Here is a 22,698-nt window from a genome sequence, read left to right on the forward strand (position 1 = left end):
TGGCAGGGGGACTGGACTAGATGACCTTTTGTGGTCCCTTCTGGTCCCTAACATTCTGTGATTCTGTGTTGCTGAAGAGTGCTTGCACAACGTCAGTGCCTCCTTTCTCCCTGCTACTGCAAGTAACAGGCTAGGGGTGGGCTTGAGGTTTGGAGCGAGTAGAGCCAAGACAGCTGACTCCTACCAATGGATGTCACACTCAGCAATAAATCCTCAGGGAGATGAGAAAGAAGGTGGGATGTTTGTGGTTACATTGCTCTATGCAAGCAACCATTATGCGTGCTGAGGCCCTGGCTCCCATTAAGTGGTTGGACATCTGCCTGCTCATAGGAAGGAGTGAATAAATTCCTCTTTTTGCTTTGCTTTTGCATGCAGCTTTTACTTTCTCTATTAAACAGTCACTATCTTGATCCATGAGTTTTCTTGCCTTCCTTGTATTTCCTCCCCTACCCTGCAGAAGAGAGGAATGAGTGAGAGGTTGGCGGGTATCCGTCTGCTGTCTGAGGTCAGCCCACCACAGCCCTGAAGGTACTGAGCAGATATTACTAAGTGTTTATTTATTCTTCCAAGGACTGTATCTTGTCAGGAATAAAGAGGCATATAGATCATAAAATAATTCTCTTAAAAAAAAAAAAAATCAAAACCAAGTCACCTGTTGCACAACTATGGAGATTATTATACAATTAAAGAATACAAAAAAGCATTATAAATTTTGCTCTCTGTACATAAGTAAATTATGTAATCAAGTTTTTAATAGTTACTCAGCCTGCAATCACAGTGCATTCACATTGCTCCTTACATTACCATATGTAAACTTTGAGTTTCAATGGCTATTTTTTAAATGCCAGACGAGACCACTTCATATTAAGCACTCTGAAATAGTATTTAAAAAGATCTTGTAAGAATCCCAAACCAATACTAAAATGTAATAAAATCCACTTAGATCTTACTCCTATAATTTTAATACAAAACAGTATCATAAGCCCCCCCCCCCAAATGCTGTTCTTGATTCATTATCTCATAAACATAATCATCCACCTTTAAAAATGACAAAAAATTGAAAAAACTATTCTTTTGTACAATATTTGCAAAACTGCAGTAGAAAACTACAGAGTTAAACTGTACTTCCACGTTCAGGGAAGGGTAGACTGAAATGACATACTATACACTACAAATGTAATTTTCGTAAATGGTAGAAAGCAGCACATGTTAAGTCCTGAGTATAAAGAATACTTTATTATTTCCAAGTATTTATAAAGTAATTTTCAGAGTGGTTGAAAATATGTATCAACTGAGTATTAGTTTGCTAAACAAAAACGAAGTCCTTATAACATCTCACTTTACACAATGTTTGTTCCCATTTCAAAACATACAACGTTACTAGGTAAGACTTAATATAATCAATATAAAATGCCAGCACAAAGATGCCAACTGACAACATTCACATCATTTTTTGAAAAGATTAGACAGCATCTAAGAAAGTTAATTGAAAACTGCAAAATTAATTTAATTTGCAAAATCAAAATATGACTTCGAAGTTATTACCAGTTCTAAAAAGGTCAAAACATTTTATACTGTCCCACACAACGTCCTTGTCTCTCAAGTTGAAAGACACAGATTTGACAGATGGACCACTTGATGGATAAGGAACTGGCTGGATGGTTGCACTCAAAGAGATTCAGTCAACAGGTCAATATGTGGGTGGAGACCAGTGATGACTGGGATGTTCTGGTTCAATCACAAATCCATGGTGCTGGACCACCATTCTAACATGTTGGCACTTTTAAGAGCCAAAGCTGCAGGCGGCTTTGACCTTGGACAATTAAGTTCTGACTTGGAGTGAAAAAACAGATTCATGAGAAAAAAATGCAAGAAAAACAAGATAAGAAATTTCTTATGCAGCTAGTCAGAAGTAAAAAGAATGCCTCATGAACAGGTGGATTTATCCAATCAAATATTGTAACCAGGCATGTGAACAGTAGCTTATAGCCAATGAAGAGTTGTGTGTCTGTGTCTGTGTGTGTGTGTGTGTGTCTGTGTGTGTGTGTGTGTGTGTGTTAGCAGCTTTAGAGTAAATAAGTGATCATGTAACCAATAATAAAGGTCTCCAGTAGAATTCACATTGAATCGTGTGTGGAGTCCAGGGGTGCATCCCTCTCAGCACTAACAGGCTGGAACTCTTTGGACAGCCTAAACAAAGCCGCTAGTAGGAACCCTGCTGAAGGGCACAAGATTCAGGATAGTACAAGTATCACACCTTTTGCTCTGTCTTGTGCCAAAAATCTAGCTTGGTTAGTAAGCTTGTCAAAAGGACCATCCTGTAAAGTAGCAGGTACCTTGACGTCCTCGTGAGCTTTCCGAACAGTGTCCTATAGAAGATGCATCTTGCACCAACAGGTTCTAAATCAGGAAAGGTGAGCTACTGGCATTGAAAAGAAGTTTGCCCTTCAGCACAAATTTTTGTTCCCACAAAATTTTGACAAAGCACTGTGTTTTTCTGAATAAATTTGACATTAAACACAAAAATTTTATGAACACAAAAAAGTTCAACATTATTGCTCTACACTAAACTAGAGGGGTTTCCTTAGAGAAATTCATAAGATCATAGAAAAATACAGAAGCTGTTCATGGTTAAACCATGGAAATGGTTTCTACTTTCTACTAGTACATCTTAACTTACCTCTTTCTTAAAAGTAGAAACATAGAGCCAAGTAAATAAAGAACGTTCTCCATTCTGTGTTCCACGTTCTCCAAGTCCCCGAACTCTTTCTTCAACATCCAAATATAACTGCAACTTGACAGGCACCACTCTTTGTCTCTATTTGCTACTTAGATATCACTTGTGTGTATGTAAGAAGTCATAGCCTATGGAGAGCCTTCTCCACTTCACTTCACTGCCCTTTCTTCTTTATAGCCCAGCTTCAAAACAAAGCACAGTAGAAGCAGGGAATATACATGCGTTTGCACTCCAGCTCCACTATCTTTTGTTCCTCTTTTCCATCTCCAGCTGCAGTCCTATCCAACACAGTGGGAGCACGACAAGACACAGGTAAAGAATAAAAACCTCTATGTCCCCTACTTTCTTCAACTAAGTCATGTCCCTCTTGGACTCAAGATTCACAATTTGCCATTTAACTTTCAGCTAGCTCTGTCTGTGACAGGTCTCTTCCCTCTCCACACACAAAGAACCCCTTACCAACTAGTATCTGGGGCACAAAGGGGTGCAGAAGGTGACACGTGAGCTACATTTGGGCCATAGTTTACTAGTCAAGGGATCTTGCTGAAGAGGTTTCAATACCTATGACACTAAAATGTACCATTTTAGTGCATACTCCGTACATCATCTATATGGCTAGGAAAATACAAACATTTTTTACAGTATCCGTTTTGAGATATAAGAAGTTTTCTTCCACTGTGCTTAAAATCCCACTTTCTGCCTGCTCTTAATGAAGAATTACTTGAACAACTGAAGTCTACCTGCAATAAATGGTGATAAAAAGCATACTGCATGAAAAAATACAGCGAGTCTGATCCCACAAAACACGCACACCCATATTTGAAAAATGACAGAAGACAGATGGAAGACAAGTAGGAAAAAAAACTTGTCTTAAACTACAAACAAGAAATTGAATATCAGATTATGAGAAAATGCTTGTGAGACTTAAAAAAAATCAACTGCAGTGGTCCAGAGCCTTTTGATATGACACCAACGAAGGGCAAAAAAAGAAAAACTGCTGCCAACAGCACAGGGAGAAGATTAGGTAGAGACACTTAAGACAGATAAGCAGGTACTCTGGATCTCATCTAACCAGATCACTGGATTTGTTGAGATTTAACATGCTGAACAAAATCTGTGTTAGAAGCAAGAGCAAAATGCATCTTTGTAGTTGAAAGTGATGAAATAGTGGTATAGATAAAGTGAAACAGATAATTCATGTCATGTGCTGCTGGAGATAATATTCGTTAAGATCTTCCACTGCTACTGCCCAAGACAGATTTTACAGAAGTTCAATCTAGAGAACATATGGAGAACAACTAGGAGCCCATCTCAGCACGCTGTCTGAGCAACCACCTCCTACCATGGCTTTCCATTAAAAACTGAGATTGTATTTTACTAATAGTGGATCAAGTTAATCCCAGGAGATCCTCATCACATTCACCACCACTATGGTGGGTCATATATTGTACTTTTTAGCATATGTCTCTAAAATTCAGTACTACTCACACATTTGTATAAAAATAGTTTCAGTGCACCAGTCAATGCTACATTTATACTTAAGCTAAAGGGAATTTGGATACTTTTAGAACAAAAGAAATCCAAAAGACAGACATCCACACAGTGGTTAATACCATTCTAAATACAGATATATTCCACAGATTAACAGATTTAAATCCAGAAAGATTCATCTAGTAGTAATTCTAATGCATTATTTATATCCTCCTAAAAGAGCTTACTTTTAGAAACCAGATTGGTCTGCTGTGCTGTGCTGCACAGGGAAAACAACAACATATTGTCACAGCAACTAGAAAAATGTTAAGCTTTTCAGTTTAGTAGTTCCCTGTAGAAGAGATCTGATCACCCAGAAGAAATCTGTTTCTGTTCAGCACTTTTTCTAATACGTAAAACCAAAATTCAGTTTGCTACTATACCAAAATCAGTATTTTTCTTTACTGTAACATAATTAACATTCTCATTTCAGTTTGTATTTTGGACCCACCTCAGGGTCCAAACAGTACAAGCTGTGTCATTATGCAGCCAAGAGGAACTACTAGGTCTGACTGTTAATCTTGAAATGATCTTTTTACATCTTTTCATACAACCTTGCCTGTTTTGTAGCAAGTGAGACTGAGCACCAAATCCACTTAAAACCTGGAAAAAAATGCAAATAATAAAAACTACATACAATTATCCACATGCAATGCTACATTTTTGTCTTTGCTATTCTAGAACCCTGCTTTTCCGATATTGTCAATAAAACAAACAAGTTAGTCCTCTAAACCACAGAAAATCTGTCAACTCTGCTGTTTACAGGGAAGAATATGCTCAACAGTATCTGCTTTGGTAAGATGCAAGATTAAGTCTCTGATCTTAACAGGTATAGTGAGTTAAGTACATTTGGTATGCATCACACTTGAGGAATATAAGCAACAGTAGGTCCTATCTAGACATGCTGCTTCTGGATGTGCCAGTGCTGGCAGGTATGCTACCATGGGGCTTCGTTTCTACAGATCTTTGTTTATGAGTGGTATTTTTTTCCTTTTGCAAAGTTCATGTACAGCATTTCCTGCATGAGAAAAAGAGTCTCCTATGTTTTACCTACCTTCCTAAAATTTCCTAAATATGAGAAGTTATCTGAAGATTAAACTTAGCATATCATAAATAGTGGTTGAAATGAACAAAGAGGGTAAAAAATACTGAGGAAACACACAAAAAGGAAGAATTTAAGTTTGTTTCTATAGGAATGACTGACACCCAGTTTTTACCTTTTTCCAGAACCTCATGTGTAGTGTTTAGTATTATACATGTCTTTTGTTGTTTAACAACAAATCTCCAGCTATATCCAACTGGAAAAAGACAGAATACTCCAAAATCATACACTCCTTCAATTCAGGGAGCCCACTGAATGTAGCACTCCACATTACACTGTTTCTTTCACTATTTAATGTTTTTTCTTCCTTCATCATGTCTGCAGTCAAGTCCTTTTTCATGTTTTATTGAATGTGCTTTGATCTGTTTTTTATTAATTAAAGAGCTTCCATGACTTAACCCATGGATTGCTTTGCATGAAAACTAGTATAGTCAACAGTAGAGTAACCGCAGAGCTGGAGTCTTGTTTTTCTAGCAAAGTGCATTTCAGAGTTGCACTGTAATTCTAGCTCTCCTCTTCCTGAGACATACTAATTTTAATCTGCAAAAGGAAGCTGAGATATTCTAAATTAGATATATTTGGATCTTCTAATTTTACTTTTAAAAAAAGTCCATGCAAGTGTTTTTTCTTGCCTCAATTTTTTTGCTAGACACTTCTACATTTTCTCTACAGCTTTTACCAAATTTTTTGAATTTATGGAAGAATAAAAGAATGCTCTTTCTTCACCAGTTGCTTACTCTCAGTCTCCATTAGCTAAGATCACATTTTAGTTCTCAAGCTGCTAGCTAATTATTTGCAACTTGCTTCAGAATCTGTATTAGCAGTGCACTTTAGCAAAAAGTGTTCATAACGTCAAATATTTAATTGATTCTACATAATTTTACTAATAATAGAAAATTGATTAGTAAAAGTAGCGCAAGCTCTCCTCACTCTGTACATAGAAGAAAATATATACAAAATATGAAAATAATATTACTTAAAATTTTTCAACTTTTTGAGCTACGAAATATTAAGCTTTGATTAACCTTTTGCCAAATTGTTACATTTCTTTTATAAAGACTATGGGGAGAAAGCCTTACTTAATAAGGAATATGAAATCATAGAATGGTTTGGGTTGGAAGGGACCATTCCAGGTCACCTAGTCCAACCCCCCTGTAGTGAGCAGGGACATCTTCAACTAAATCAGGTTGCTCAGAGTCCCATCCAGCCTGACCTTGAACGTTCCCATGGAGGGGGCATCTCCACCTCTCTGGCCAACCTGTGCCAGTGTCTCACCATCCTCACTATTTAGTAGTCTAAAGCTACTCTCTTTTTAGTTTAAAACTATTACCCATTGTCCTATTGCTACAGGCCCTGCTAAAAAGTTTGTCCCCATCTTTCTTATAGGCCCCATTTAAGTATTGAAAGTTCACAATTAAGTATTGAAAGGTCACAGTAAGGTTGCCTAAGAGCCTTCGCTTCAGGGAGAACAACCCCAACTCTCTCAGCCTGTGAGCCTCACAGGAGAAGTGTTCCATCCCTCTGATAATTTTTGTGGCCCTCCTCTAGTCTTGCTCCAGCAGGTCCACGTCTTTCTTGTACTGAGGGCTCCAGAGCTGGATACCGTACTCCAGGTAGGGTCTCAGCAGAGCAGAGTAAAGGGGGAGAATCACCTCCCTTGACCTGCTGGACTTTGCTGACTGGATGTTTCTTTCTGACTGATGCCACTTTCAAAACCTCCAGTCTTTAGAAACAATGTATCAAGTTTGCTTAAATGAAAGGTGAAATAATTTTAATTAGAAACTTGATTGCAAACTACTAATAATGGAAACTGACAGATTTCTAGCATCTTCACAAAAAAGTTATAGAAATATATTGAAAGAAAATATAAAAATATTTTTTTTAAAATAAAGAATTGTTATTTTCCATCCCCCATAATTCTGAATTGTGTTAAATGTGAAGCATGTTTTTACCTAAATCATCTATAAAGGAAACCTTTTCCTTCTGATATGTAATTATTTTAATTTGGGTGTTGATATAAAGGATTAGGGAAGCACATGTTATCAGAAAAAGCACTGTACCAAATAAAATCTTGGCAATATCTAGCTTTAAAAAATACATGTTGTCGCAGCTTTACAGCCATAAGGGTGTTGGATCATAACACAGGAAACTTTTGTTTTATTTAACTTACTGGGGTAAACTTGTACTTGGATGTGAAAAAGACATTCATATGTCCAAAAGACTGACAACTTCTTCAGCTGTAACAGCAGATGCTATTTTTCCTTACATTTAAAAAAAAATTTTAAAATTGAAGAACCAAGCCCTGCACTCTACTTAAATCTCCACACAAGCAGCATTTAATTTATCTTAGTTTATGTGTTTTCAGAGCTTAGTACCATAAAAACCAATTATAAATATAAAATTTACTTACACAAATTCTTAGACATTGGGTCAGCAAAAATTTGTAGAAGTGAGTACTGCAGATGAGGGGCACAAAATTCTATAAAATCTATAACAGTATGTTATTTTCCTAAGTAAAGTCTCATCTTAAACTCTCTCCTTACTGTGTATTTGATGTGGTCTTTCTTGTAACACACAGTTAATATAATAAATATTAAAGTACTCTTGTATTCTTGTTCATACCATTGTTTAATTTGAATTTTAACTGCCACAAGTCACCTTATATGACTGCAATTTAGTCTGCTCTTCACTCTATCTGTGTAATAAGAAAGCAAGATGAAATTATGGGATGAACGTAACTGCACACCATTGCAACCTACCTCCATGAATGGGTTATGGTTATGATCTTTCTCAGCTGAGGGACAGCAAGTCTCATAAACTGTTATCACCTAAGTTGTCTGTGGGCTTCTAGAAAAAGTAAAATACTAGTTTCTAACACTTACAGTTTATACAAGGAAAAAGCATCCTTTCTTGAAATAGCAATCAATATAACCTTGGAACAGCAGCAATGACCCATATGTTATTTATTAAAAAACCTCACCTTTTTGGCAGACAGTAAACAATAAAGTACATAACTCATTTCACTGGGCTTAGTTTCTTTCCTGTGTTGCTTTTGACCAGCAAGATACATCTGTGAGGGTGGATCAGGATCTTACCCATGGATTGTACATTACCCCCGCTGTTGATTCTTAGAGTTGTAGCACTACCAGTACAACATTACTATTTCAGGCAGAGCTGACTGCACTTAGAGACTCTGAGTGTCTCTCTTCAGGAAAACTACACACTACCAAGGATGTTGGACAAGAACAGAAAGACAGTCTCTTAGCATGCTGACCAGGAAAGGTGGCCTGACACATGAAGCAGCAGATGATCTCCTCTTCTGCAAGATGGACACTTAATGCACAACAGCTCATGGACTTCTGCTATGCTGAGATTATTCTGTAGTATATGTACACTCTGAAATTATCCTCTACACAAGCAGCATTCATATATATTCAACCTAAATGAAGGAATATATTCATAGCACAGACAGTTATTTTGGCACTACGGAGGACTTCCCAATTGCCAAGGAAAGGTTCTTCAAACCCTTGCTGCTCTGAGGCACCCCAGTGACTGCGGGTCTGGATGATGATAAATAGGGCAACTGGAGATGTATCTTTCTTAGCCACTATTGCTAACTTTATATAGTAATGATTAGATACACTGCCTAACTTTGTGTTGTTGCTTAGCAATATACTTAACTTATTTTGACTGCTCACTGCATTATTTCCTCTCTGTATTAAGATAATCAGTAAAATGAGCTTACTCTTTTGGTTGGTGCCAGTGTCCTTTCTGTAAAACCCTGTTCATTGGCAAAATATTGGGCAGAACACTGGCAAATTTGCAAGGCTGTTTATCCCACTGGTTATTCTTAACATCAAATTGTGCAAAAGACATATCAAACAGAAGAAAAGGCCAGGTCAGACAACGCCCCTGTAATCACAAATAACAGCATGAAGAGACTGCAGCTAAAAGTAATTAAACTCTAAAGCATTGGGGTTTAAAGGCTTGCAACAGGAGCTTCAGAGCCATCTCAGAAACCAGTAGCTTTTGCACACTATTTCCCTCAGATACAATTTCCACAGAATTCACAACTGCAATTTAACAAAGGTAAGTCATGCATTTGGGCATGCATCCATCATTTTTCATTTATTCTTGTTAATCCAGTTTATAATCAGTGACAAAATTCATCTCCTAATTACAAAAGTCACCATGTAGAAAGCAAAAGCAAAGACAGACAAGCTTTGGCTCAGAAGATCCTCATGTCCCAAATTTTTCCTCTTCTTTTATCAGCTAGTTAAGAAAGATACTGCTTCTTACCTGTAACCACACAGCCCTCTAATGTAGTACTGCCGCTGCTATGAACAGCCACGAGCTTTACACTGAACTTGCAAGGCCTCAGGGCTGAGGCTGACCATGCCTGCTGAGCCTGAACTCCCCTTGCCCTGCCTGCTGCTTGGTTTCACTTGGTTTATCTGTGACAGCTATTTCTCCAACAGAACAGATGCCAGTGGCTAATTTGTTTTATTTTTGTTACCTTTGCATGGTAGAACCACTGACACGCAGCATAAGATATTTACAACTCTAATGTAATGGTGCAGTGTAAAGAAATACAGGCCTGCTAAAAGACAGCAGAGGCCTTGAGAAATGGAGACTCAGAATACAACATGGAGGAGTAAGGCATGGGATCACATGAGATTGGGCACTGGGTGGGCACCGGACACCACAACAGCTGTAAGCAACTTCACAGGGGTCTGTTAAATAAATGCAGACTTGGGCCTGGACAGAACTGGTTTACAAGGGTAACAAACAGAACAAAGAGACTGCATTTTACATTCATAAAAGGCACCACATAAAGTAATTTGGATGTAGCATGAAGCCACAGACCAGTGAAGAAAGAGTAGAGTATAAAAGTGTGTTACCAAAGACACAAAAGTGACCTCAAGAGGATTCTGGGGTAAAGAAAAATAAACCACCAACATGAACATCATTCTGCTCCCAATGAAGGACTCCAGATGCTGACAAGCCACAGTAACACCCCCTCCTCCACCAGACCCCAAGGTCTGCTGCCAGCCCGCAGACCTCTCGGCGCAGCACCATGGGAGGAACAAGTGAGTGTGTATAACGATTTAAATGGCAATATTATTCTTTCTTTTTTCTTTCACATTTAAATCTAGACTAACAATAATCACACTTTTAAGGTTTCAGTTATATGAAGAACAAATTCTTGGCTTTATATACACAATGTGTGTTTCTTCTTTGCCCATAAACAAGATGTAGCACCCTGCAGCCTTGCTGCTCAATGGCTCTTAAACCATTAATGGTACAGCACTATCAGTGCAATGCCACTATTTCAGAACGAGTAAATCATAAATGTATCAGACCAGGGACTGTGAACTCTGCCACTGCATGTTAACACAGAAGCACTTCAGTCTTCTTTATCTCAAAGTTTATTCTGCTTTAAACCTAGGTTCAACTAGTTAAGTATAGAACCTAAAAACTGCCATGTTATTTTGAGAACTATCGTGGTTTAACCCAGCTGTCAGCCAAACACCACGCAGCCACTTGATCATTCTCCCTCATCCTATGGAATTTAGGAGAGAATTGGAGGGGTAAAGGTAAGAAGACTCATAGGTTGAGATAAAAACAATTTAATAAGTGAAATAAAAAAAAATTAAAATAATGATGATAATAATAGTAATAATAGAATATACAAATCAGTGATGATGCACAGTGCAGTTGCTCACCACCCACCAACAAATACCCAGCCTGCTCTCAGTGAGCGATCCTGGAGGCAAGAAAATCCTGAAACCGCAACCCCAGAAGAGAGAAACAGCTTTGCAGCCAACCCTCATTTAGATACTGAACATGAAATTATATGACATGGAATATCCCATTGGCCAATTTGGGTCTGTTGCTCTTGCTATGCTCCTACCCAGTTTGCACAAGTCCTTCTTGTGCAGCTGCACACTAGCAAAATATGGGAAGCTGAAAAGTTCTTGATTTCTTAGCAACAACTAAAAACATCAGTATATTATCAATGTTCTTCTGATACCAAATCCCATATTAGATCCAAAACACAGTACTATGCTAGCTACTAAGAAGAAAATTAGCTGAAACCAGGACAGGAACTTGTCCAGAGCAGGAGCAGTTTTGAACACTGAAATCAGAGTTTTCACCTTTCCCAGGTTGGAAAGGTTTATCTTAATATTTGATCTCAATTTCTCTTAGAGTCACCCAATGAACTGAATGACGAAGTTTGTGTGGATATAGTACAAGCTGCACAGAGTCAAAATGCTCTCCCACTGTTGCATCCCTCAATCCTAATTCTGGGGATTCACAGCTAGTCATTCACTGCAACTAAATATTACTTCATATAAATATTTTGGTACAGATCTCAGGACATGGGATTAGGACTGCCCCTTTTCCCATGTTTCATTTTTCCTTACTTTAAGCAACTACTCCAGGGCCTCATATTTCCCTAACAAAATTCACAATTGAGACCTTGTAGTTACTGCTTGCCTCCTCCCGATCCGATTTAATTTCACTTTCTTCTCTTCCTGCTTTACTTTGGTATCAACACAAAATGTTTTTAGCCCTCCAACAGCCAGCAGAGGAATCCATCAGCAGTTTGCGGATAATTCTTGTTATGAGCCTCATCACAGAAAAAATGACTGAAATCCAAATGCATGATGAGACAACTGACGGATTTACAGTTTAAATACAAACATAACAGTACAAGAAAAAGAATAGTAAAACAATGTACACATGGAAGAGAGACAAGCATAGATTAAGTGAACTAAGGTCACAAGTTAAACTTTTGAAGCCCAGCGTCTTCTCTACAAGACTGTCATTTGCTAGAGAACATCAGTATGAAAACTCAAAGCTGCAGGGCAAGATAACAGCACCTGACCTTGTTTTTCCACCAGTGTGGATAAACAAGGCAATATCTCACCCACGTGCTTATCCTGAGTTCTGATTAACACTGGGAGCATGAAAGCAAACTCACTTCATGGAAACTGACCACTAGTCACTTTTGTAAAACAAAACTTTCATGTTTTAAAAAAAGATACAAAAGAACTGGTGATGTGTTAAATTATAAAATGCAGTAAGAAGGGCAATAATATTTTTTTCAAATGGGTAAGGATCATTTTCAAGAGGATACTGCAGTTTTGAAGCTGGCTACCTAGTCTTCCTCTATGTAAAATGATTGTGAAGACAAATGAAATAAAACTGGAGGAGCCACAAATGGTATTTCTGTCTGAGATCTTTCAGAAAATTATTACAAGCTTCAGACAGTAGCAAAAAATGCAAAGGTATAACAAGATATTAAAAAAGGGAATTTATAACACAAATACTTAATTTTCTTAGCTATAGCAACAATAACAAGTACTATTATTAATATTAGCAATTCCTAGATTTAAGTAGCTTCTATCATACCCTAACAATAGACCAGAAACCTAAAAATCCCCCATGAACACAAACCTGTGCACACACACACACACCAAAAAAATCCAAGTATCCCCCTCACAGGCATTAAGAGCTTTCTCTTGTTGAGCAGACAGAGGAAGCTTGGGTCCCTCTGCTGTTAGCAGGCTAGCTCCGTCCTGCACCTACACCACAGAGCCCGCACCAGTGCAGGCCTCCACAGGCAAGTGCAAGCCAGGAGCTCACAGAATTGCTCCTATTTACAGTCCAAGGCTAAGGTTTATTATTTCAGCTTGTGCATTCTGCTACAACACTGTGTTTATGGGCACATTTTGGCTTAGACAGAAAAAAAGTTTGACAGATAAAGTTATCACATTACAAAAGAAACCTAGAGAAGCAGCCTATGCATTTACAAAGAAAATCCAAAATCTGAACACGTCTGTTCTCTTTTTCTCTCCAGAAAAACTTTAACTAAAGATAAAAATAAGGTGCACAGTACCTTTAACAGAGAGAGCTTAGAAGAGATTCACCTCACATCAGGGTTCTGCTGCACTGAAGTACTTCTTAAAAGAGCACTTAAGGAAATACTTTCCACTGCCATTTATCAAAACTCTTTCACTCCACCCACAGGTTTATGGTTTTTTCTCTTTGTGAAGTTTTACTATCTGACTGCTTAAGCAGTGTGATGGTTGTGGTAAGTATGCCGGAAATCATTCTTACAAAGTACCACAGACAGCTTCATATTATAAGTACCACTGTAACAAAATGCATACTTTTACAAGAAGTGTCAGAATGCTGAAGAAAAAGGAACTTGCAAGAAAAAGGAGGATACCTAGACTGGCACGCAAGAGGGGAGCAGGACCAAAATGGAGTGCATAGCAGAGAAGCATCCCCTTTTGTGACATGTCAGACTGTACAGAGGATGCAATTTTCTACATTCACATTTTCCTGGGAAGATATCACAGCAATGGGAAACACAGCTACACTAGCCACATGTGCTGCTTGACACAGTCTGAGAAGTAGGCCTGTTTAAATATTCCATGCCACAATCTCAGGCTTTCACCAAGGTTAAAAAAAATCAATATAAACCCAAAATATCTTCCCCTCAAAACTATTATTCAAAAACCAGATGACTTTTTTTACATACTAATTTTTTTGTATTTCGTAAACTGTATGCTTAATAATAACTTACTGATTAGACATACTAGATTTAACAACTGTGTATCATTTGTTATATGAAACTTTAAAATAATATAGGAATCAGTTAAACATGGTTTAACAAGAAAAAGATGTATCAGTGTAATTTCTTTTCTTAGGTATGACAAATTTTGAGTAGTTGTAAAACCTTTTATTCTTGAAAGTAAAATCCGATAAATACTGAAGTAGGTGGAGAGACTGCAGATTCTATGACTCTGCAAATGCTCACATATACTGTGCTTTTGCATCACCATTTAATTTAACAGAAACATTGAGGCCTGGAATTTTTAAAGCCATTTTAGGGACTTGGACATCTAAGAATCTTTAGACTTATTAGAAAAACAAGTATTCAATATTAAGACATCCAGATCTTGGAAAGGTTCTTTACTGTCAGTTTCATAAAAGCATTTTACAAAATAAGAAGATTTCAAAATAGCACAATACCAATTTCAATCTTTCTTTAAACAAAACGAAAAACCTTCCCAAAGATGAAAGAATATATGCATGCCATACTGAAAAGTCTCATAATATGTCCCAGAGACATCCCATTTTCAAGTTGGTTCTTACACTTAATTGAGAGAAAGCCTCTGTGTATCTCTGTCTCATCCTGAATTCATTGCTCTGGTTCAATTCTACACTATATTCTAAAGGCTGTGTTGACTGTATGTAGGAAAGGTCTCAAAGTCACTTGGTGCCCAAGCAGAGTGGAACTGGATAAGGACAGTAGAATATTAAGAGTGAAAATATTTTAGGTACAAAGGACTAACAAAAGATCCATACATGAACTATTTGCCCTACATATCCTATTGCATTAAATGCAAACCTATGAAAACAATTTAATATCTAAACTAAACACAGGCGATTCAACTAAGCTTAGTATTTTTCAATAAGGCATAAATATTAAATTAGACTTGACTACTCTAGCAATTGCATTAAAAAAAACTGTGAAAGAAGGTTTACATGAGCTTTACAAGTTACTACCCTTCATCTGTGGAATACTCTAAGACTATCACAGTGACATACCTACCTGAAGTGGGAATGATTTCTTGAGTAGATGCTACTTCTTTGATGAGAATTACTATGTCTGCTTTCGCTGGTCACACAGTATTTTGCAGCACAAATTTTATGATGAGAAAATATATTTTAAAGGCATGCATATCATTAGCCTTTCTACTGAATTTTAGAGCAAACAAAAGCTGTGTTATTAATTTTAAGATATCTACGGTCTTTCTCCCCTTGACCAAAATTGCATGACTATCTATGGTCTTTAATTCTGTCTTGCTATAGATGGTTTGAAGAAGGAAATCATGGTTGTATAATTTATAAGAATATGTAATATTTCTATTAGATTTGTAGACAAAATGTTTACCTACTAAAGACTAACATTTAAAATAGCATCAATTATTTACTCAAAACCCACCACATTTGTGTTACAACAAATAATAAATGCAAACATCTTCTCAAACATAACATTTTCTTACCTGTAAAGTATATTTCAAATGCTATTACTTAAAAGTTAGGAAATCCCAAAATGATAGGGTTTCTCATTTAGATTTGCACATTTAGTTTTCCTTTAATTTCACTGATTAAATTTTACTGTATTTTTTCCCACTTCAAATTTATTATTACATCACAAAACAATAAGGCAGCCAACAGAAACTAGTTATATATACCCATCAAGGTTTGATTTTACACAGAAAAAAAATGATTGGGTTGAATTAGAAAAACTACATGTAGGAAGAGGTCATAAATCCTTGTTTGCAGGATATCTGACTCTAGACAGTACCATGTTAAAACAGTATTAAGAGACAGCACCAAAAAAAGTAAAAAAGATTCATAAAATCAAGCCAAACTTAAAAAAAAAAAATAGCATAACTTATTTTAAACACCTACTTGCTTCTGTAGCCACTGTTCTTGCCTTCTTTGTTTTCTCCTCAATCTTTTAAACTTGTTTCTTTCTCTCTTATTCAGCTTTTGGTTGAGGGAAATACTTGTAGGCTGCACAAGACCGATAGGTGTGATGTACTGCTCCTCTTCTAGAGCACTTGTAGGTGAAGAAGGGTTCATCACAAAAGGTGACCCATCAGCAATGGCACACACAGAAGATTGTGCAGTAGCTTCAAAATCACACTCACTTTCCATTTCTCTATGTAATGATGTGGTAAAGGAAGTAACTCGAAACCTTTTTTGTAGTTTGTCAGCACTGGAACTATATAGGTCCTGAAAAGAATTACCATCTTTCCTATTGGACTCTAATTGCAAGCCACTTTGTGTGTAAACAGGTGGATTTTCATTTTGGACATGGTAAATTGTTCCCATACTGCAAGTTTCATATAATGCAGGTGACAAAACAAATCTTGCTCTGATATTTAAATCCAAACTATGTGATCTTCTGTGAAAAGGTTTTACAGTGCATGCATGAGTCCCAGGATAGCAAGCTGAATGATTTCTTTTTTGATTTAATGCCTTTAAGGGAAGTTTTTTACTTTTCGGCTCAAATCTGGGAGCTCTTACTTCTAGACAAAGTGCTTCTGTTAATCTTCCAGCACCATTATTATTTCTGGCCATGTATGAAAGCCCTTGATTTTTGATTTCCAAAGTTGCAGTTACCACTTCATGGCAGGTATCCTTGATTAAATCAGCCTGAATTTTGAGGAGAGGTAATTGTTTTCCTGACAATTTTGTCAATTTAACACAGAAAGCTGGCTGACAGTCAGTCTGACTTTTGCAGAAATGTATATTTACTAACTCTCCACAGGAACATTTTGTGTTGCAGACAAAGTTAAAGTCCCCTAAGCAGGCCTCACAGAATGGACAGTGCAGTTTTCCAATTGTCCACTGTGCCTATTCACAAGAAAAGAAAAAAAAACAAAACACAACACATTCACTGTAAATACATAATTAAGAAATCATTAGTAGAGTTCTTTTCTCCTTTAATAAAATGGTTTGCTTTGTGTTTTTCAAACACAATAAAAGCGACTTCACAGTAGAAAGAAAATCTGTCATAATGTTCTGGTCGAAACTCTACTTGCTGTAGTGATAATTAATTCTAAGAAATCTAGAACACACATTTCAAAATGTAGGGGCTTTGAAATATGTTTAAAATGTGTTCATAGATAGAACAATGCTGCAATACTAATGAAAGATCCTTTAAAGCAGTGAAATAAATTTACAATGTTAATCTGGAATTGGCAAGCACAGTTTCTCAGCTGAGTCTTCTGAGTGCTGATACATTTCTTGCATACTAAGTACAGTGGAAGGAGATTTCTTACAAAGGGAATATAGCTTTTTATTTTGCTTACCACACAAAAACTTGAAATGGTACTTGTATTTTGATGTATGTAATACTACAACATAATCTGTATGCAGATACCATGACAAATTCTTAATATTCCATCTACAAGGAGACAGTTATTTTCATTATTTGTAATTCTATCAACTTCATTTCAATCCTAAAGGCACTTTTTCAAAAGAAAATATGTATCAAAGATCTATAAACTCCTACACATTTCCATGAATATTTTCAGTAAATATATTCATCTGTTAGCAGAAACATTTTTGAGGATTAAAGTTATGCAAGTGTTTGTAGGATTAAAGCCCAGATGAGAAACAACAATATTAACTCCAGTCACACATTACCCACTAGTGTGCCTAAAGTGAGGTTGAGTCATGAATACAGAAGCTGCCCAGCGTTTCCAGTCAAAGCATTGCTTTCAGTTGCAAATGTCCTTCAGGGTAGTTTGGGAAGATGATTCCACGATTGTTGCTTGTCTGATTGAAAGCTTCAGAAAGTTTCAGCAAAACCAATTTTGCAGTTTCAGAAAAAAAAACCTTGTGTGAAAAAAAGGTTATTTTTCACATGCAATGCTAGAAAAAGTTCTGGAAACACTTTTTTGAGAAACATACTCCTGCTTTTGGGTTAAAACCTCCAAATTTTACAAAGTATCAAAGATGCGCCTTTCATTGCACCTGTGAGAATCTGCTTAAATCTGGACATGTTTCTAACTTAAGAGAAGAAAGAATCTCAGTTTACATATGCCCAAAGGCTGTCAAATCCCTGTAAATTCCTTTAACATGCACAATCTCTCTCAGTTCATAAGGCTGACCAACGTGTCCATATGCCATTCCCAAAGAAGAATTAAGCTGGTCCAGAGATTTACTGTAAGTTTCCCACACTTCATTTCCCAAACACCATGGGCTAGGCAGTAAAATTCAGGGAAAAGCACTTTCTAGTGCCTTTAGTGAGTCTTTCTGGCACTCAGGCACTATAGAATAGTAACCCGGATCTCCAAATGGAGAGGAGGAGTGATTCAGGAGGGTTAGGAAAAAAGGCTAGGAGCCTGGCAAAAATGGGAAGGCAAGATAGGGAAAAAAAAGGACATCTCTTATGTCCTATGTGCACAGAGACTGGGAGATGAGGTGGAGTACAAGGGAGTCCGGGACTGATTTAGCACTAGTTTGGCAACAGACTGTGGAAGCACTGACTCAGTAAAAGAAGTAACAGCCTACTAGTGGAGGAGGTGGTAGGGGGAAAATCAGCATGATCTGAAAAGGAGCTGAGGGTACACAGATTTAATGATGGACTACATAAAGAAGAAAAACTGGGCAGGGTTAGCCAAAGAAGCTAAAGTAAGTGATGAGTAATGAGGAAAAGAAAGAAAATGCAGGTCAATAAAGGTCACTAGCAGCGGTAGCTAGCTATTTATAATTACTGAAGATTAACTATACATTAATGTGTGCATGAAACTCAACAAGATTGGTTAAGAACAGGCACAGATGGCAAATAAGAACGGGCTGGGAAGTAGTGGGTTTTTACAGCCTGCAAATAGACTTTATGCTTATGTAAAATAATTTAGCCTTTGATTCAGAAGTCATACAGGAGAAAACACCACATGATCACAAAATTATTCAGAGCCCAGGAGGACCTGGGCATAAGTCAGAATTGTTTAAAAAACCCACACATTTATCCATAAACCCACAGGATCTTTCCAGAGAAGTCAGAACTGAATGAGGAAAGAGTTCCCAGGATATTAAAGGACAAAATGAACACTAAGATACTCTAGGTGTTCACAGAGAATTGCACTCTCTGCCTCTGACACCAGAAGAGCATTGCTCCTCTGCAACCTTGAGCAAATATGCTAAGCCTTTTCTGAGCAGTGTATTTCCCAGGTCTCCAGTCTGACCCTCTAAGCTTTCAAATGCAGAAGACTGGCCATTTACTGCTAAAGGTGAAAAGAACAGTATTAGCATCAATACTGAATCCAATATTACTGAAATAATCTAACATGCAAAGTACTGTAAAAAACTGCATCCTTATAATCAGGCATTCAAGATTAGGCAATTCTGTACAAGTGGGGAAATATCTCATCACCCCTAATTTTCACACGCAACCCCAAGATTAGTATTTCTGAAACAGATACACTATTCTGTCATGCACTATCAAAGCATAAGAGATTATTAATTTTAAAAAGAGTTTAATTAATGTTTAACCAAAAAAAAACATAGATCAAAACAATGAAGGAAGGTGAAATAAATTTTCTTAAGTTTTGAATGTTTAGCCATAACACCGAAGTCTAAGCAGAAAGGAATACAGATATCATTGGCATCTCAAAATCAAAGACTTATGCGACTGAAAAAGTAGGGCAAAAGAACAGAACAGCACTGTTTCTTCTTATTATATATCTATACAACAACATTAAATTCTAGACCTAAGAAAATAATAAACTGAAGCAATCAGTACAACAAGAAAGCTATGAGTTTGTTTGTAATCTCAAATAGGCAGTTAAAACTCAGAAGCACTGACATTGGCTTGTCATCAGACCTTTGAATTTGCAGGAAGGTAACTGCTTTCGATTGATGACATATTAGCACATTAAATATAAAAGACATCACATCATATTCCAACAACTGATCTCTTAACAAACCCCCAGTCCAGTTTTATGGAGAACATATGCTTTTTACTGTCACTGTCAAACTATATGTCAGTACTGCAAGATACAATGATGAAGACAAACCAAAACCCAAACCCTAGATAATATGACTTTAAGCATTTACAAAATATGCAGGGGTGCCCATGACAGTTATTTGGACAAACATAAATACATTTATCTATAAATGGGCAGGAACAGAATTTGTCGCTTGTAGGTTTTGTGCATACATAAAAAACCCAACCATTTAAGAAGGAAAAAAAGCCTCCATAAATGGTAATAATAGAAGTCACTAAAACAAATTCCCTCAGTTAGAAGGTCTCTGTAATATAAGTGGACATTGGTAGAAAAGTCCCCTTGAAATTTGCTCCCCTTAATTATTTCACATTTTCAATAATAAAGATGCAAAGAAAAAAATATCACCTTTTCAATGACACATTTCACCCACTCTGGAATGGCTTCTAAATTCACATGCCATATGTTACAAGACGCCTGAGCAGCAGCTGCAGGTTGTGAAGTCTGTTAAAAAAGGAATCATTGTATTGATATTCAACATTAATGTAAGCTTTTTTTGTTTGAATACAGCCAGAAGTCAGCTTCCCACATTCACTAAATATTTTATTAAGAAATTATAAAACCCAAAAGTGTTGGTGAATTCTTTAAGCTAAATATCAGGTAGATGCTGTCAATAATTCTCTATTTCTCAATCTAAGGACACTGGATAGACTCCACTGCGGAGACAGAGGTGATGGAGGTGGTTCTGTTTTGTTTACAAGAACAGAAAGTATGCAACTGCTGACATTCCAAGTACATCAGGAAATTGATTTCAGAAGCATTACCAGCTGGCACAATTTTCCAGTAAAGACAAGAAAATTTAAGTTCTACTTTATATGAAGATTGTGGTCAGTACTGCACAACTATGCCACAAATAGTTTAAAATTAATTTTCTAAAGCTTATTAGAATAACTAGCAGAGAAACCAGGGAGTCTTAACAACTTTTGAGTTTTTACTGCAGTGATGTGACCAACTGAAGAAAAAACAAAATCTAAAAACCTGTAGTATTTCACTAACTGATACTAAAATAAAAACAATTATCTAACTACCTTTTAGCACAAAAGTGATACATGTGTAATTAAATATTTTAATATGGTTTAGAAAATCAGTAAAGTTATAAAGACGGCTAAAAATATAAGGAAACTCCAGTGAATGTTCTAGTCTTAAACTCAGTTAAAATTTATCAATATGGAAAATCACTGGCTCCTGTTATGAAACTCACAGGGATAAAGTTTCAGTACACTGAAAACTGGAAGTGGGGCTATACACAGAAGACAAAAGCTTTTAGAAATTCTCTCAGTAGTCACAGCAGACAGATAGATCTGTTTGCCATGTCTATGCTATTGTCTTCCTCCTAGCTGTGGAGAGTACCTGTACTTCAACTTGGATATAATTCTGGTTTAAGGAGTTTATACTGCACTCATAACTTCAACATGCGGTTTTAAGATTTGTTCTAAGATTTTTCTCTTTTACTCATATTTCAGCTATGTCTTTGACTGAAGGTCTAAACCTTATCAGGGAAAGCTGACATACTTGTGAAGTAGTGTTAAATTACTTATTTTTATCTGCTATCTACATAAGTAGAGAAGGAGCTACTTTAGTCTTGTGCACAATGGTGGTGGATCTTCACTAGGAATTAAAAGTTCCACCATGAGGCACAGACAAAGATATGTCCTTCTTTTCACTACATTTTTCCACTCCTCAAGTATAACTCATGAAAAATATTCCAGAACCTCAAGCTTTGTAAGATTGATTAAAAAGGGGTTTACTAATAATACTAATTATATCAGGATCTTAAAAAATAACTTTGTTTCTACCTCTATTGTATATACTCTCCTCTATTGTCAAAAATAATGTTGTTGCTTTTCTAGTGTGTTGATAAAAAGAGATCAACACCTTCCCTTCTATTTGCTTTTACACTTTGACTCAAGATCATAGGATGTAAGCACAGTCTTCTTGGCATATCTGGAAAGACTTGAACTCTTTATGATTACTAACTGCTACTATAAATCAGCATGAAATGCTCTGTCATTGTTTTATTACATATGATTATTTTCCTGTTTATTTTAATAAATGTAAATTACTAAGTGGTATTTTAGCCTGGCAGGCCATCTCCTCCTCTCACGACAGGATAGTTCAGCTAGACTGAACTATTTTTGTGCTTTTTCAAAATGAAGAGCAAAAGTTTCTCGTGTAGAAATATCTGATACAGAGTTATTAGCTACCATAGTGGAAATTAGTATCAGTATTTAAAATACACCTTAGAAACAAAGAGTTCTCTGCCAAGAGATATTAAAACAAAATTTTACTACATTACAACTGCCCAAACAGAACACATTTTCATATGAAAAAATGGTAACACTATATACTCCACGCAAGCTAACAGTCAAATGCATGATGAATACCAGCCTTCATGTCACAGAACAAAAAGGTGATCGCTGCCTACTTGGTTTCACTAGCATTACTGCTTACATTACTGTCTATGGAATTGTCCATATATTAGTACTTATCTCCACAGGGTATTAATTACTAAGTGAGGGTGAATCTAACGCTTCTCCTTTATTTAAAACCAATGGCACTGGAAAAAGTTACAAATTCCCTCCAGATGTTATACTTACTTCGGATGGTTCTCTTCTATTACATTTTGCAAGGCAAACAGAATTTGCTATATATTTTCTACATCTCCAGCAACATAGGATATGAGCCTCTTGGTTACTCATTTCAGCTTGTGATTCTTCAGCTCT

General features: G+C 36.6%; 1 protein-coding gene across 1 annotated transcript; it reads right to left on the reverse strand.

Annotated features, from left to right (window-relative positions):
* Nucleotides 1-2,257: 2,257 nt before the first annotated feature.
* Nucleotides 2,258-22,698, reverse strand: RNF180 (ring finger protein 180; the record flags this gene model as incomplete). The annotated part of the gene is made up of 5 exons (XM_010162543.2): nt 22,573-22,698; nt 20,324-20,419; nt 15,867-16,817; nt 2,681-2,788; nt 2,258-2,369 (listed from the first exon to the last, which is right to left on the reverse strand). Coding segments are annotated over exons 1-5 (1,369 nt in total), but the record flags the coding sequence as incomplete, so codon positions are not given.

This window comes from Antrostomus carolinensis, unplaced genomic scaffold, assembly GCF_000700745.2.
Source record: "Antrostomus carolinensis isolate BGI_N321 unplaced genomic scaffold, ASM70074v2 scaffold3952, whole genome shotgun sequence".
NCBI classification, from domain to species: Eukaryota; Metazoa; Chordata; class Aves; order Caprimulgiformes; family Caprimulgidae; genus Antrostomus; species Antrostomus carolinensis.